Source organism: Hyaena hyaena, unplaced genomic scaffold (assembly GCF_003009895.1).
Source record: "Hyaena hyaena isolate Hyena2069 unplaced genomic scaffold, ASM300989v1 scaffold_95, whole genome shotgun sequence".
Taxonomy (NCBI): domain Eukaryota; kingdom Metazoa; phylum Chordata; class Mammalia; order Carnivora; family Hyaenidae; genus Hyaena; species Hyaena hyaena.
The window spans coordinates 2266350-2284755 of NW_024080727.1; the positions used below are offsets into that span (position 1 = coordinate 2266350).

General features: G+C 34.9%; 1 protein-coding gene across 4 annotated transcripts in view; it reads right to left on the reverse strand.

Annotated features, from left to right (window-relative positions):
* Positions 1-18406, reverse strand: part of MEF2A (myocyte enhancer factor 2A) — a 152970-nt gene that overhangs the window by 69408 nt on the left and 65156 nt on the right. For all 4 annotated transcript variants that reach the window (XM_039235051.1, XM_039235054.1, XM_039235050.1 and 1 more), the window contains one exon: positions 13071-13261. In XM_039235051.1, the coding sequence (XP_039090982.1) occupies positions 13071-13124 (54 nt within the window). In that variant the 5' untranslated portion in view covers positions 13125-13261. The remainder of the gene's footprint in view (positions 1-13070; positions 13262-18406) is intronic.

Consider the following 18406-nt stretch of genomic DNA (forward strand, 5'->3'; position numbering starts at 1 on the left):
TTAGAAATGCTTTTCCAGGGGCACATGGATGACTCAGTCAGGTAAGTGTCTGACTTTGGCTCAAGTCATGATCTCACAGTTCTTGAGTTCAAGCCCCACATCAGACAGTGCTGTCAGTGCAGAGCCCGCTTCAGATCCTCTGTCCCTCTCTCTCTCTCTGCCCCTCTCCCGCTTGTGCTCTCAAAAAAAAAAAAAAAAAAACATTAAAAAAATATTTTTCCAAACTTCCAGTACTGAAGAGGAAGAAAATGACAATCAGCAAAGCAAAGCAAAGCATTGATTCCAAGAATAATCCTTACTCTAGTCAAAGACTTTCAAATTAAGTTGAGTTCTGAACAAGTCAGCATTAAGACCAAGACAAGTAATGCTGCTTCACAGTATCCATTAAGAAGATGGAAATCTACAGTTCACTATAAGTAAAAAGAGGAAGCAAGTCCCTGTTTTCCTTTCCAAAAATACTTACTGAAAAGCATTTCTTCTAAGTTATCAACCAGAAAGAGCTCGAGATGAAAAAAGGAGTTAGTAGAGGAAGGGATTCAATTTATAATAATCTCTATTCCTCCAACTTACTCCAGACCAAAAAGAGTTTTTCAGAAAAATGTGCATAAGAATACACTTAAACTTCAATGATGCCAAAAACATAACATTGAAAACTATACTATACTGCACTTTCAACTTTTTGAATAAAATCTTTTTTCATCTATCGATAGTACTTAAGTCGGTTTTTTAAACACCCTGGTTTACTGCTAACAACTTATATGAGAATAATAATATAAAATTAACTTTATATTCTTATAAAGTCATCCTCTTATTATTTTAGATTTCAAACTTACAGAAAATTTTCAATAAGTAGTACAAAATTTTCCATGTATCTTCAACCAAACCCCCAACTGTTAACATTTTACCATGTTTGCCTTCCCTAAATAAACACATACACACAATTTTTTTTCTGAATTCTTTAAACTACGATAGAGGTTATAAAGTTGTTTTACCCCTAAATACTTTCTTAAAAACAAGGACAAATACAATTATGAAAATCAGAAAATAAGGATATAGCACTATTATCTATTTTACAAACTTTATTCAAGTTTCTCAATTATCCCACTAATTTATTTTATAGGGGAAAAAAAATCTTTTTTCCCTGGCTGCAGGATCCAATTCAGGATTCGATGTTGCATTCAACTGCATCCTCTTTAATCTGAAATATTTCCTCAGTCTGTCTTTCAAGACCTTGGCACTTTTGCAGAACACAGGCTATTTATATTGCCATATGTCTTTCAATTTGACTTCAATGTTTCTTTCTGATTGTTTAGACTGCATTTTAACAGCTAAGAAGTGATATTCTTTCCACAATATGTCATGTGAAAATGCACGTGACATCTATTTGCCCCATAACTAGTATTGTTAACTTGGTTAAAATAGTGTCTGCCACATTTTCCCCTGCAAAGTTACTATTTTTTCCCTTTATAATTAATAAGTATCTTATAAAAATTTCCACATAAATATATTGTTCACTTATCAAACTTTAACAAACTGACTAGCATCTATTCATGATTCTTGCCTAGGAGATTATTACAGTGGTGGTTGTCAAATGGGGATTTTTCTCATTTCATAATACACTGTATCTATATTTACTACTAGTTGTATTTTATTGTAAGACAGTTTTCTTTTCCTCCATTTACCCATTCATTCATTCACATCTGTATCAACTCATAGGCTATTTTATTCTATGAGTTATAATGAGTTTATTTCTTTTGATGGTCTTTGATTTTACCAGCAAGAGATCCACTACACTGGCTCCTTTGTCCACCTGACATGTTCCCAATATGTTTTGAACTTGCTGGCAGTGAGATATTCCAGGTTCATCCTGTTCTTTCCCTACCCCAGCCCTAGATGCCGCCATTTCTTCAAGGAACTGATTCTTATGGTAGAGAATTATATTTAGAAAGGAAGACTCGGATGGTAAGTTACTGGGTGTTATGGTTTCTAGGCCCCTTTGCAGATAGAGCTAGAAAACATACATGTACACACACCCCTACCTCAACATCTCTTAGTATTTTAATCAAAGTACGTTAAGACCTACAATTCTTCCAATTCCACCAGCAGGTCTATAACACAGGGTTTATTTGAGCCTTCCCACTTTCCATAGCTCTAAGTCCCCTCACTGACAGTAAGAATCCCAGCTTTCATTACCCTTAGTACATCTGTTTATTTGCTCAATCTCAGAACAAACTTAAAGTTGTTTTTAGAGTGCTAACCCACACTGTGAAACATTAAGTCTACAAACTAGAGACAAAAGACACAGTGTAAAGGACTGAGTCAAGAGATAAACCCATACATAATTTTGTTAGAAACTATCGAATACTACCACTCCTAAATGGTTCTACAAATGTGTATTCTCATCGGCAATATTTAGGAGTGCCTACTTCTTCACAACTTGGCTAACACTTTCATTAATACAAGTGTTTAAGGTGGGGCACCTTGGTGGTTCAGTCGGTTAAAGGTCCAACTCTTGATTTCGGTTCAGGTCATGAACTCACGGTTTGTGAGATGGAGCCCTATTGTTGAGCTCTTTGCAGATTACATGGAGCCTGCTTGGGATTCTTCTTTCTCTGCCTCTCCCTCACTTGCATATGCTCACTCATAAATAAATCTCTCAAAAATAAATCAATTTTTTTTCATATTTATTTTTGAGAGTGAGAGACTGCAAGAGTGAGAGCATGCGAGAATGACAGAGGGGCAGAGAGAGAGAGAGAGAGACAGAATCAGAAGCAGGCTGTAGGCTCTGAGCTGTCAGCACAGAGTCTGACGTGGGGCCCAAACCCACAAACCATGAGATCATGACCTGAGCCAAAGTCTGACCTAAGCTTAACTGACTGAACCACCCCAGCACCCTGAAAGATTTTTTATTTAAACTTTCATTCGACTAGAAAATTTAATTAGCCAAAACAATCCAGCCTGTTTATGGTACTTATTTATATGAAAGTTATACCACACATCCAAAATAATTTTTATTTAGTATTTTTGAATACTGGCCTACATTTGATATTTTCAAATTCTCAATATGAAACATGAATTACAAGTAAAAAAAAATCTCAACACCTTTTGAAATATTTGTTTTTACAAATAGGTTTTGAAAGCAAACAAAAAGAAAATGGAATTCAGTGAGGAGAAAGCAGGAGGAAGAAGGAAAGGATATGGATTACTTTTTAAAATAAAACCATTCTGCCTAGGAGATTAGATTATAACAAAATACAAAGCAAGAAAATACATTTTGCCACTACTTTAGAGTTTGCAGTTACAAGTTCTTGGTTATCATGAGGGATTTTCCTTCTAGATATCAGTTTTCAAACACATCTAAAAGTGAGTATCTGTCTCTTAATCAGTATCCTGTTAATTAGTAATGTTGCAAGACAGCTACATTTCAGCTCATAAATTTCATGTGAAGCAGGTAACAAGATAACCTGAAATTCAGCTACTTAGAGAATACAGACTACCTAATTACAATTCAATATTAAACTTATTATTCTAAGACAAATACTGTTTTTAAATTTAATTTTAATTTTAATTTCATTAAAATGACAAATTTATTCTTTTAAGTTCAAGAGAAATTATATTTATTTTTGATTCAAAATGGAAGAATGAAACCATATTTACTCCTCTTGAAAGTCACTAAAAACATGAATGAATGAATGACCGACCATGGGTTTTCTTAAGGAAAAAGTAAGGCCCCAAAGCATAAATCTTTATCTGCCAAACTGGAGAAATTTATATACAAATGGGATTCTTCATAAAAGTAACAATGTCAAAGCCCTGTGAAGGTCTAACCAAAGATCCTTTGTTGCTCTCAGATTTAAAAGTGAAGGAAGACCATGAGACAAGTAGGGGAGGAAAACCTTGTAAAGACCCTGTTTTGGGTACAGAATGTTAGGTGATATAAAACCAAGAGAGAGAGAAAGAGAGAGAAAGTCTCCTTTGCTAACTTGTACCTAATATCGTTGGCAAAGATAAGAGATAGCATAATGACCTAAAAAGTGAGCTAGTATTATTCAGAAAAGAATCAGAAAAAAAAAAAATTGTAACAGATCAAAGCCACAATAAGGAAACACAAAGAATCAAAACTGAAAATAAAACATTAAAATGAATAAAGATGTTTGATATAGTCAACAGATAATAAACAGTAAAAAAAGCACAGAACAATTGGAAAAGAAAAAATATTTGTTTTAAAATAAAACCATGTCAGAGAAATTACTGCCTGTGCCCTCTTCTATGATTTCTATGGTTTCAGGTTTCACATTTAGGTCCTTAATCCATTTTGAGTTTATTTTTGTGTATGGTCTGGGAAAATGGTTCAATTTCATTCTTTTGCATGTACCTTTCTCTGACACTGGTAATAGCAACATCCTTCTAGATATGTCTCCTGAGGCAAGAGAAATAAAAGCAAAAATAAACTATTGGGACACAGAAATAAAAAGAAAGGAAGCAACTGACAAAACTAGAAGACCACCTACCAAATGCGAAAAAATATTTGCAAATGACATACCCAGTAAAGGGTTAGTATCCAAAATATATAAAGAACTTGTACAACTCAACACCCGAAAAACAAATAATCCAATTAAAAAACAGGCAAAAGACATGAACAAACAGTTCTCCAAAGAACACATTCAGATGGCCAATAGACACATGAAAAGATGCTCATCACTCATCATCAGGGAAATGCAAATCAAAATCACAATGAGATAATCACCTCACATATGTCAAAATGGCTAAAATAAAAAAATGCAAGAAACAACGAGCATTGGCAAGAATATGGGGGGGAAAAAAGAATCCTCATGTACTCTTGGTGGGAATGCAAACTGGTGCAGCCACTGTGGAACACAGTATGGAGGGTTCTCAGAAACTAAAATAGAACTATCCTAAAATCCAGTAATCACACTACTGGTGTATTTACCCAAAGAATACAAAAACACTAAGTTGAAGGGATATATGTACTCCTATGTTTACTGCAGCATTATTTACAAACTATGGAAGCAGCCCAAGTGTCTACTGACTGATGAATGGACAAAGAAAATGTGGTATATGTATACAATGGAATATTATTCAGCCATAAAAAAGAATGAAATCTTGCCATTTGCAACAATGTGAATGGATCCAGACAGTATACTTCTAAACGAAACATGCATATGGAAAGACATACCATATGACTTCACTAATATGCAGAATTTAACATACAAACAAAAAACAAAGGAAAAAAAGAGAGGCAAACCAAAAAACAAGCTCTTAATTATAGAGAACAGATGGTCACCAGGGACGATGAGTGAAACAGAAGAAAAGGATTAAGAGTACACTTTTCTTGATGAGCACCGAGTAATAGAAACAACTGGTGAATCACCATATTGTACATCTGAAATGAATATAACACTAAGTTAATTACACTGGAATTAAAATTTTTTAAACCGGGTGCCTGGGTAGATTAGTCAATTAAGCATCTAACTCTTGGTTTTGGCTGAGGTCATGATCCCAGGGTCATGGGTTTAAGCCCCACATCAGGCTCCACACTGAGCATGGAAACTCTCTTTCTCTTTCTCCCTCTGCCCCTTCCACGTCATGAGCTCGCTCGCTCTCTCTCCAAAAAAAAAAAAAAAAAAGTATAGAAGTATAGCCATACCAAATGAAAGAAAACAAAACAAGCAAAATATTGAAAAGGCACATAATTTCCACACACACATAAATGATAAGTAATCAAAACTCAGGGCATATTCTGATTAAGTTACTGAATGTCAAGTGTTTTGTTAAGAGAAAAATATACTCAGTCTGATACTGGCAAAGCTCAAAGCCAGAATACCTTGAAATCATCTCTGCAATGTTCTAGGGGAAAGCATTGGGGTCCTAGAATTCATTATACCTAACCAAGTCATACTTCAAGTATAAAGCAACAAACATTTTCAAACAGAAAAGTACTCAGGAAGTATAGCACCCATAAGCTTTTCCTTGAAGAAAAACAAAATAAAACTCCTTGCTGAAAAAGCCCAGTCATCTAAGTAAAATATAAATTGAAAAACACTGGATTTTTTTCAGTTTTGTTCAGTGCTGCATACTCAGTTTCTAAAATGCCACATGGCACTCAGTGGTGCTAAAAAATTCTCTAAATGAATCCATAAACCAGGAAACAGATTAAAACAACAAAAAGAATGCAAAAGCTACAGTAAAGAACCAGTGATAATCAATGAATCCTTTCTACTTAGAACTACAATTAAATACTGTGGAAATTAGGATTACAGAACAGAATACAACTACTAACTTTAACAATATAAAAAAATAGCCAACTCAAATTTCTGACAACACGCTGACACAGGATCTACCTCCCTCAGAATTAACCCAGTGGTACTAAAAGTATTACGACTCCTAAGGAATAGTGGAGAAAAGGGTGAGAAACCCCATATTATGCTACAATATGTACTTGGCCAGGGGCGGGGGGAAGGGGGCGGGCAGGAATGTCATGTGTGGAGGCCAGTAGACTGAAGAAGAAATCACCAGTAGTGTTATAAGATAAATTTTAAAAAGAACAGTTTTGGTTCAGTCTGTGCCTCTCGTCTTCATTCCTGGGACACTCAATGCCTGCCACTTCACAACAGGGAGTGACAGCAGTGCGAGTGCAAACAAGCGTCCTCTAGGATAACAATAGAGCATTACAGAAGCACTGTTTGGGATGAGAGTCAAAATAACATGGGTAGGGATGGACTAACCTCTAGCACTGACTTCCTAACAATTCTTAATCAAAACCTCCAAGGTTGGTAGATTTCCATCTAGAGAAAGTAAATCTTCTTCCAGTGTTCTTTTCCTGGGAGGACTCAGTGTAAAGCTGCAATCTGAATTCTTAAGGGATACAAGGAGTGATAGGATGGTGACATTTTTAATGCCTGAGGCCCTCTGACAAATTAAAATCAGTAAGATGCTATATAATAGTCTAAATATACAAACAATACCAAAGAATAAAATCCAAGTACACTGGCAAGCCAAGAAATACGATCAGACTAGATTTCTAAATATCCAGCCATATGCTATTTATAAAATATAAAGCATAAGGACACAGTAAGGTGGAATGCAAATGTAGAGAACTAGACCATATCAAGAAAATATTAGTAAAAGAAAGGTGTAGCTATCTTAATGTAAAACAAAGTAGATTTAAGATAAGCAGAACTCACTAAGAATAAAGAATATATTGAAAAATTCATCAAAAAGGTATAAGAATTCTAAATATGTATGAGCCTAATGAAACATCATCTCAATATATAAAACAGTACATGTTAAACTAATAGAGAAAGAAATTGACAAGTCTGCTTTTAGGTAAGATGAAGCAACTGGTAGAAGACCAAAGAACTCAACTGAGATCTCTCGTATTTTTTATTTTTGTTTTTCTCGTTGATTATCTGTTTAAAGATACTGAAAAGCTGCTGAAGGAAGAAGGATTTAAGATGCCAAGACTCAAGAGGGGTGAGAACTTGACAGATGTAAAATGGTGTTCTGCCACACTCTCCCTTACAGGCCTTTATAGATGCTGGGTACAAGGCAACTAAGAATTTAGCCTTTGTTTGCAGTGGGTTGCCACTGATATAGAGCTTTTGTCCTGGGTTTTGAAAACACAAAACTGAAGACTCCAAGGGTCAATAAACTAGTGAGAAGGGTGAAGTAGAAGCTGAGGTGGTCACTATGAGGCTGCATGGGGTAGGAAGTTAAAAAGAAAAGCAGAAACCCTCAAAAAAGCAGAGTAGAGTTTTCTGTAATCTTCCAATGCTGACTGAGAAAACAGGAAATTTAAGACATGCTCCAAAGACTGGGCCCCAAGAACACACTGCTATCAATGCTGAAAGCTTTGAAAGACTACTCCTAAAAGTAGCCTCCTTGAAGGGCAACCAAAAGCTTCATTGAAACTGCAGCCTAGGGGCGCCTGGGTGGTTCAGTCGGTTAATAAGCGTCCGACTTCGGCTCAGGTCATGATCTGTCTAAGTCTGTGGCTCGAGAGTCGCATCGGGCTCTGTGCTGGCAGCTCAGCACCTAGAGCCTGTTTCAGATTCTGTGTCTCCCTCTCTCTCTGCCCCTCCCACGCTCATACTCTGTCTCTGTCTCAAAAAAAAAACCAAAAAACTATAAAAACAACAACAACTGCAGCCTAGCCTCAACTCAGGTTAATCTCTCTTTGGTCTAAGATACTCAATAACCTAATTTCAATGGTAAGAGGGAAGAGTAGGGGCACCTGGGTTGCTCAGTTGGTTAAGCGTCCAACTTCAGCTCAGGTCATGATCTCATGGTTCATGGGTTCGAGCCCTGCATCAGGCTCTGTGCTGACAGCGAGGTCAGAGCCTGGAGCCTGTTTCAGATTCTGTATCTCCCTCTCTCTCTCACCCTCCCCTGCTCACACTGTCTCTCTCTCTCTCTCTCAGAAATAAATAAAACATTAAAAAACATTTTTTTTTAAAAAAGAGGGAAGGGTAAACCATTTCTGCAGGAAAGTACCATAATAATGAATATTTATATCTTTCATATACAATGTCTAACAGCTCAAAAAAACCATTAAGACATGTTAGAAGAAATGATAAATCAAAAATAAAGAGAAAAGGGGATCACATAATCCAAATATAGGAATTAGCAGACAAAAACTCTATAATTAATATTTTCCAAAAAATAGTGGAAAGTGGACAAAATACATGAAAAGATGAGCCATATCACCAGAGAACTGAAATCTATAAAAATAAAAATCAAAAAGAAATTTTATAATTGAAAACATAATACCAGGAATAAATAAGTTACTAGGTGTTTTAACAGCTAATTTTTAAAAACCAAGTAAAGGATTACTAGAGCCCAGGAAACAGATTACTACAAAACAGGCCATTCACTACAAGACATTCAGGTGGAGGGACAGAGAAAAAGAATAAGAATTCTAGGGGGGAAAAAAGCATAAGAAATATATGAGACAATGTCAAAAGGACCAAGTTACATGTAACTGGAATCCCAGAGAAGAAAAGAATGGAGCACAAAAAATATCTGAAGACATCACAACAAAAAATTTACTACCCACGAAAAAGTAAAAATCTTAAAAGTAACCAGAGGGGAGACAAATGCATTATGAAATAATGAAAGCAGGTCTCTCCAAAGAAATTGACAGAAGTGACAGAAGTTAAAAGACAATTGTTTTAAAGTATTAAGAGACTATTAACTGTCGATATAGAATTCTATAAATTTTTTAACATTTTATTTATTTTTGATAGACAGCATGAATAAGGGAGGAGCAGGGAGAGAGACACAGAATCCAAAGCAGGCTCCAGGCTCTCAGCAGTCAGCACAGAGCCTGATGTGGGGCCTGAACCACTGAACCATGAGATCATGACTTGAGCCGAAGTTGGATGCTTAACCGAGTCACTCAGGCGCCCCTAGAATTTTATAACCAATGAAAACAGCTTTCAGAATGAAGATGATACAACTCCATAAAAAACAAAATTGGGCAAAGGATTTGAATAGATATTTCTCCAAAGAAACAGCTCCACATGTATAATCACTTGATTCATGACAAAAGCAAGCAATGGAGAAAAGATAGTTTTTGCAATAAATTGTACTGGGTCAACTGAGTATCTATCAGAAAAACAAATCTTGACTCCAACACCTCAAACCACACACAAAAATAAATTTCAAATGAGTAACATATCTAAAGCATGAAACGTAAAAAAAAGAAGAAAGCATAAAAAGAAAATCATCATTGCCTTGTGATAAGTAAACATTTCTTCAATATAGCAGCATTAGCCATAAAGGAAAAAAAAGAAGGCAAACTGGACAACATTGAAAAAAATGAAAAAATACAAAGGCAAGTGATGGTATGAAAGAAGTTATTTGTACTGCACATAATGAACAAAACACTCACATCATATTATACACAGAATATATACTAATTAATAAGAAAAACATAGTCAGGTAGCCCACTAGGGGAAAAAATGGAAAAGAAGTAAACAGTAAGCATCTTTTCATAAAAAATACTGAAAAAGTGAACAACTTCATCAAACATCACAGAAACTTAAAATGTTACTTTTGTTCACCTACCACAATAGCTAACAGGAAAGGGATAAAAACTAGTATTGGTGAAGATATAGAGCAGCTGAAACTTTCACACATTGTCAGCAGTGTAAATTTTAAATCAGCACAATAGCTTTAGAAAAGTATTGCTATCAGAGCTGATCACAGGTATACTCTGACTTAACAACTGTACACCTCGGTAATATACCCAAAGTTCATGTGTGCCAAAGACACATACAAGACTATTCAAAACAGCACTCTTTATAACAGTCTCAAAAAAGAAAACAACCAAAAGTTCACTTACAACAGAAAAAATAAAAATACACATTGTGTTCTATCCACACAACAGAATATTATTCCTTAATGAAAATGTACCAAATATATCTCCATATATAACGACATGTAAGAGTAACATTAATTTCACAAACCTAATGTTGCCCAAAGGAACACATGCTGCTCACATAAATTCAACAGGCATAATTAATCTATGTGTCAGAAGTTAGGTAAGTGGCACAGGGAGATAATGACTGGGGAGACGAGACAGAGACAGTTTCTGTGGTGGTAGTGCACTGGGATATGCTGGCTACATGGCCATGCACGTTTTCCAATAATTGACTTAGCCACACTTAGGACTTGTGCTCTTTTCTTTATACTTTAATACAAAGTTGACATTTTAAATAGAAGTGTATTATACCAACAAGAACAAACACAAGGTTTCACCAGAAACTCCCAACTGGAAGTGAAGTGAATGAAAGCTTCCAAGTGGAAGTGAAGTGAGGTGAAGCAGCTCGTTAAGTGCATGACAGTGTCACCACCAAGATTTTTCATTCACTGCTCTAAAGACTTGAAGTGTGATTTTTATCTTACTAGCTCAAAAAATCCAGTCATTAAAAACTGCATATGCTATTATCTCCTTCTGTATTGCTCCCTAAACTACCCGAACCAGAGGCTGGTGCTTCCTTCCATAAACTCTCCCATCACCTGAGCTTACCTTCTGTTTACCATATAGTTAAATCTCCTATGTTGGCTATATATTTTTAATGAGCTCCCAGTGCTTAACACAGTCTCTCCCAGAATCAGTAGGTATTCAAATGTGGATGAATAAATGAAATAAATCTGCTTCTGCACAGAAACATTCTCCTCATTTTAATGCAAGAATAATGAAACTTTTAACTCAGAATCCACAAATGCAAAATGCTAAATTATATCTATACCTAACAAATCTGAAAAATAAACTGCCCAACTACCTATTCTGTTTCTTTTCTGCATTCTTTGCCAAAATCATCTGAGAGGACATTCAGACACCCTTGCCCCATTTGGCAGCTTGGCAAGAAGATGACTTAGCAGGTAAATTTAACATATTAACAGGCTAATTCTAGTTGCTGAGTTATAGTGGCAGGCTCCACCTTTTAACTAAGATTATTTCCTTAATTAAAAGTTCCCTTACATGGTCACTTACATATTCCTAGTTCCCCTTTTCCTATTCCCCACATGTGGGGTCTTTTCCAATAGTAGATCCAGTGTACCTACTCTGAATTTAAACATGACTCTGTAAGGGATAATAAGAGTTTAAGGAATGCTATGTGCTTTGCCAGTTCTCTGCTTTTATGTTATTCCCTAATAAACCTACTTTACATGTATATTGTACGTGTTCCACATTATGTGTCCATACATACAATGTAAGATGTAGAGAGAGATGTGCTTCATCTATAGGTCACAATCTTCAGATATATGAGAGGACAATTACTTGCAACCTTGCTTAGAATCATCCCTTTGGAATGATGGAATGGTTCTTTTATCAGTCTTCCCTACTATATCACCCTTCATAAAGAGTCATACTATGTGAGCCTTACACTTTAGATAAAGAATCTTCATGAGATGAAACAAGAGTTCTCTTCAATTTGGTCTACTGGCAACTCTACTCACTTCCACTAACTTCTCTACTAGCTGCCAGCTAAGTTTTGTCTCCAACTATATCTGTATTACTAGGTGAATTACTACTCAGACTTTGCAGAATGTATCTTTAATACTGTTCTGTTCCCAGTAAGCTACCGGAAACCAGCTTTTCTGGACATTTCTCCTGACAGGCAATCTTTCCAGAGACAGCATCTCTCCCTCCTGCACATGCTCTGAATACTAGTTCATAGTCTATGAAACCATTTTCCTTCTTGTTTTTTAAACCAAGGGCTGGGCAACTTTTTCTTAAAGGCCAGAGAGTCAAGATTTTAGGCCCATGGCCCATCTAGTCTCCAGGGCCACTTCCTAGTTATGTTGCTGTAATGTGAAAGCAGCCACAGACAATATGTAAACAAACGCACATGGCAGTGTTCTAATGACTTATTTATCAAAACAGCCAACTAGCCCATGGACTATAGTTTGCCAATCCCTGCTCTAAACTCTTTCAACTCCAGGTTATCACTTCATGTATCAGTATTATTATAATTATCCTGAATACTTGTAAGGGTTTATTGACACTGGTGCTGAAACTCAGGTTCAGTATGTTTTATCAATTAAAACTGAGATAAATACATAAATGTTTTAGGAATGTTTGTTTAGAGTTATAAAAAAATTCTATTTCTTGGTTGACCAGAAAATTTAACTGACCAAAACACATTCACTGAAAACTGCAGTTAACTTAAGTATTACCTAATTATGAAAATAGAGGTGATAATTTATAATAATGATTAATACATAAAAAAGTCAAACAGAAGGCTAAAAATATTATAATAAATCTACACAATGGATGGTAACAGTGGGACTACAGTGATCTAACTTTTCTTCTTTTTTCCTTTGTTTTCTATAATTAACATCTATGATTTCTATAATAAGAGAAAAAAGTTTCTTTATGGCACATGACAAGCTAAAATGTTAAAGTTTTTTATTTAGTTTGGAAATAAAAATATTTAGACTTGAAATTAAGTTTAAGAAAAATTCAACCATTCTATGCTATGCTTTTTTCTAAAAAATATTTACATCAATTAAATGAATAAGTTAAAATTTTCATTTACCTGTCGGTTCCTTTCATCCATTATGCGTGTGATTTGTATTTTCTTCCGCCCCATTTTCAGTCACCTTTCCTTCCTTATACTCCAAATATTTAATTCAAAATTAATTTTCTTCAATACCCTAATGCATCGTACACAGCTTCTATTATTTCAGCTTCTAGTCCAAGGGCTACAGCTGAAATTTTCTATAAGATCTAAAAGAAAACACAAATTAGAAAATTTAAGTTCTATAAGTTTGCAAATCATGAAAATGTTATACAAATTTCAAACCTGCTTCTATGCTGCACATGGGCAGCATTATTAGTTGAAATTTCTGGTTATAGAGAATTGGTAATTAAGTTGAAGCTTTGTTAACTTTACTCCTAAAATATCTCTTGAATATTTTTGTGCCTCTAGTTCTGGCTGAAAGAGTACAATTATAACCTTCGAGTTTTTCTCAATGCATATAATAATAGCAACAACAAGAGCCAATGCTTAACTGGAATTTTTCTATGTGCCAGGCACTCCCCTCAGTACCTGCCATGTCTTAACTCATTCAGTCCAAACTGTAATATTCTTAGTTATAATTATCATCTCCATTTTATAAATAAGGATACTGAGGCACAGAGATGCTAAGTAATGTGTCCAAAGTCACACACACAGTAAAGGGGAGAGCTTGAAATATGAACTCAGGGAGTCTGGCTCCAGAAATTCTCTTTACATGACAGAAAATCCCTGAAAGCTTCTGATGGCCTCCTTGTCAAAGGATGAATTAGTAATCTGGGTAGTCCCAATCTGCCTTTACAAACTATTCCTGCAAATTGTCCTAGCCACCACCAAAACTACTATCTGTCAATCCACAAAGGCACTAAACGATTTCATAATAATATCCACTTAAATGAAACACTGTTCCTTTAGCCATTTAATAAAATCCTCCTAATCAGTCAAGATTCATTTCCCCCTGGTAAACGACAGCACCTTGCTTTGTGGGCATGTATATGATAAATTCCAAGTCCATTTTCCTCTGAGACTATGAATCCTTCAAGAACACAACTTTTTTATTCCATTTATCTCTGTAATTGAACAACTGTCAGTGATATAATCTGTCATGTTCTGAATGATAGTTTTATCAAAAACCTAATGTTTCCAAAACTTACATAATAAAATATTTACAAGGGCACGGAAGACAAATGCTAAAACATTCACAATAATAAATTCTCAGGGAAATTTCACTGAAGTATTTTTAATGCTGTGCATGTAAAACCATAAAACTTCAATAGTACTGTATAGCAAATCCAATGTTTGATTAAACCTGGCTTTTGCTTAAAAGCTTGGGTTTTTCAACTCTTATCAGTACCATCATTACCATAAGCATGGCATTTCTTACATATCTTCCCTCATATTCTCTCATTTCTTCATTCACATAAACATTAATTGAACATCTATTAACAAGTGATAGCCTATTAACTGATCACCTACTTGCAAAAAAAAAAAAAATGTACTTCTAGACACATATGGCAAAATGGTCCAAAAAAAGGGGGGAGGGAGGCAGCATGATTTCTCAAGTCACAGATTTCACAGTTTAGCAGGGGAAAACAGACATTAATTAAACTATCATATAAATGAATCTGTACAAATCAAAATGAGGAAGTTCATTTATCTGACCTAAATTCACAAGTTAGGGAAGGCTTCCTTGAGAATGCCTCACACCCAAACCTGAGTATGAAGGTGTACATACTAGTCAGACAGAAGAGCATATGCAAAAGTCCCATGACAAGAGGAAGCAGGAAACATTAGAAGAACTGAAGAATGGCAAGTCACTGGTGGGAACCAATCAAACAAGGAGCTGTGATGTAGAATGCTTTTGTTTTCTCATAAGATTGTAACATAAACCAATAAAAGTCAGCTTATTCAAATCATGTTCCCTAATAGATCACATTGCATTCAATCCCAATTATAAAAATTTGCAATATAGTAGGCAACATAAATACTCCTACATTCCAATACTAACGCCTATAAGGTATATGCAGCACTGTATGATCTGAGCATTTAGCTTTTGACAATGGTTGAGTAAGTTACTTCAAACCAACCTATTCTAAGAATGGGGGAAAAATCAACAAAATTAATCTGTTTAAAATCACTGGAGAACTTTTAAGACAGAATTGAAAGGTTAAGATCTGGAAGAAATCAGTTAAGACCAGACTTCAGACTAAATATCCCCCTAGTCATTTGTAGATTCTTAGAACATTGACTTGGAAGCTGCGAGATCTATGGGTGGGACACAAAAATAGATTTAGGGCCTACCAAGGAATAGCCCCAGTAAACACCAGGAATCTGGAGGGAATCCAAAGGACTCTGTCCTCAGTATAAAGATAAACTAGAAATAGACTAGGCCATATAAGGAGGGAAGGAAATAGAGCTTCAGATCATGATCATCTCACTCACTGATTATATTAATGTGATCTGGGTTACCTAGTATGATTAACCCAGCCTCAAGTCAGTAAAATCTTCTGAAAAGATTTTAGCAAAAGTAAATCTTACCAGAAAAAATATAGTATCATTTAGAAATTCAAATGATCTTATCATTTTTATACAAAATGTCTAAAAAATTAAAAATAACCAGTCAAGACCTGGCTGAAAACTAAGATTTTAAAATGGCAATACATTTAGAACCATAGTAGGTTCAGATAATTGTGTTATCAGAAGAGAACTTTAAAGTAAGTTAATGTTTTCAAAGAATTAAAAAACAAAGAATATTACCAGACAATGCTAAAAGTATGGAAAACAGAATTGCAAAGTACAATACTGAAGACAGATAATAAAAAATAATTGATGATGAGCTTAACAACAGGTAGCATCCAGCTGACTCAGAAGATAGGAAAGAAGAAAATAGCTAAACTAAAGCCCAAAAGGGCATGAAAAAGGGGAATACAGAAGTGTGAAAAAACAGTGAAACATGGATCCAAAATATATGTAATTAGAGTCCTAGAAGAAAAAGAGAAAAAAAAAGGAAAAGAGAAAAATATTTAAAGACATATAGTTAAAAGCTTATCATCGGCATCAAGCCACAGATCCAAGATCTACAAACACCCAAACAAAACAAATGTAAAGAAAACCAGAACTTAGGTATATCAGAGTAAAGCGGGTGGGTTAGAGGGAAAGAGAGAGACACAAAGAGGCAGCGATCAGCCACAGACAGAGAGATCTTAAAAGCAGCCAAAAAAATAATAACAATAATAAAGATTAACTAAAAGCAATAGTAAGATTTACAGTTGACTTTTTCACATAAGTAATGGAAGCCCAAGACAATGGAATGATACCTCAAAGTGCCAGGAATGGGAGAAATGCCAAACTATAATTCTATATCTAGCAAAAAATACTCTTCAGAAAAAAAAAGGCGGGGGGGCACAATATAGACATTTTCAGTCAAACAGAAAAAATGAATTTAACATCAGAATACACTAAAGGGACTTCTTCAAATAGAAGGAAAAAAGATCCCAGGTACAGCTTGGATATCGCACCAAAAATTAAGTGACTAAATAAATAAATAAATAAAACCAACAGGGTAAATATATAACTCTAAATGAATAATGACTAAATAAAATAATAATACTTTGTAGAATTTAAAATATTACAATACACAACAGCAATAGCACATAATTGGGAAGTATAGTAAATGAAATAAGAGTGTTTTAAAATCCTTTCATTTACTGGGAAACAGAAAACGTACTTTGGACTTCAGTAAGTCAAAGATGCATGTGGTAATCTCTGAGGTAAGCACTGCAAGAATACTATAAAAGTACACACATGCTAACAAGCCAACAGAGGGGGGAAATGTATTAATAATCCAAACAGTAAATATAAAACACAAAAACTAATTATATGATGATTATAGATGATTACATCTTAAATAAATGAGGATACATAAAGACTGAAAGTCAAAGCATGGAGAACAATAATACACTGTGTAGAACACAATTCAAAAGAAAGTTTTGTGGCTATACTTTATTACAGTAGATTTTAATGCATGAAATAAACACATGGATAGAGATACAACAGGATACTTCATTACAATAAACATTCAATTCACCAGAAAGCTCTAACAAGTCTAAACTCGAATGTACCTAATAACACTTAAAGTCAGGAATCTGTTCCTGAAAATCAGATATTCTATGCAAAACCCTAACCAGGAGCTTATTTCCCATTATCTTAAATAGACAAAATTATGTTACTTATAAATTCATAATCCCCAAACATTTCTCTTTTAAAACTCACTGAAATACAGAAAATGTCCATTAACAATAGTAAATTATCATGGTTAGGGTGTAAAATATTGCATTACTTCATATGTGACAGCTTTCTCACTGGTTTTGTTACCTTTGCCACAATTTAACACTTCCTCAGTATTTTTTGTGCTTTCCACAGATCTAAGCAAAATTAAGGGCCAAATATGAACAGCAATTAAAAACTTATTAAAGACAAACACATATGGCAGATAATAGCTCAAAGAATTCTAATACTGTAACCTCTTAGTGCCAGCAGCAACATTCCCTCCGCTGATAGCACGTGCTTCAAAAAAATGTCTACATGTGATTCTAATGTTCTACAAACTGCATCTGAAATTTCATTTGTGACTTTTCCCATATATAAGTTTGTTAAAATACTGAATTCTGCAGCTGTGAAAACATACTTTTTCTAAATAAACTTCAGCCAACATCAAGGAAACTAAGTGAAGTCCACAATTCTCGCAAGTTGATTTTAACACAGCTTTCTCAGTAACTGATAGAACAAGCACACCAAAACATGGAACAGACCAGATAAAACAGAAAAATATTTGAACTTTACAATTAACAACCTGACATACAGAACATTATACCTAACAAGAGCATAAAATAAAATATATTCCTTTTAAGTGCAAAAATATATTTACCAAAAGTGACCCAAATCTGGATCATAAACTGTTAATAAGTTTCAAAGGACAGACATGTTTCTTTTGACCTCCAATGAACTAAGCTATGAATTGATAAAAATATAATTTGGAAACACTTCTATTGTGAAATGAAGCAGCAAACTTCTAAACAACCCATAGGTCAAGAAGAAATAAGGGTTAAGATGAGAAAATACTTTGAATGGAATGCTATTAAAATTACATCATATCAGGGGCGCCTGGGTGGCTCAGTTGGTTAAGAGGCTGACTTCGGCTCAGGTCATGATCTTGTGGTTCGTGAGTTTGAGCCCCACATCGGGCTCTGTGTTGACAGTTCAGAGTCTGGAGCCTCAGAGTCTGTGTCTCCCTCTCTGCCCCTCTCCCATTCATGCTCTGTCTCTCTCTCAAAAATAAACAAACATTAAAAAATTTA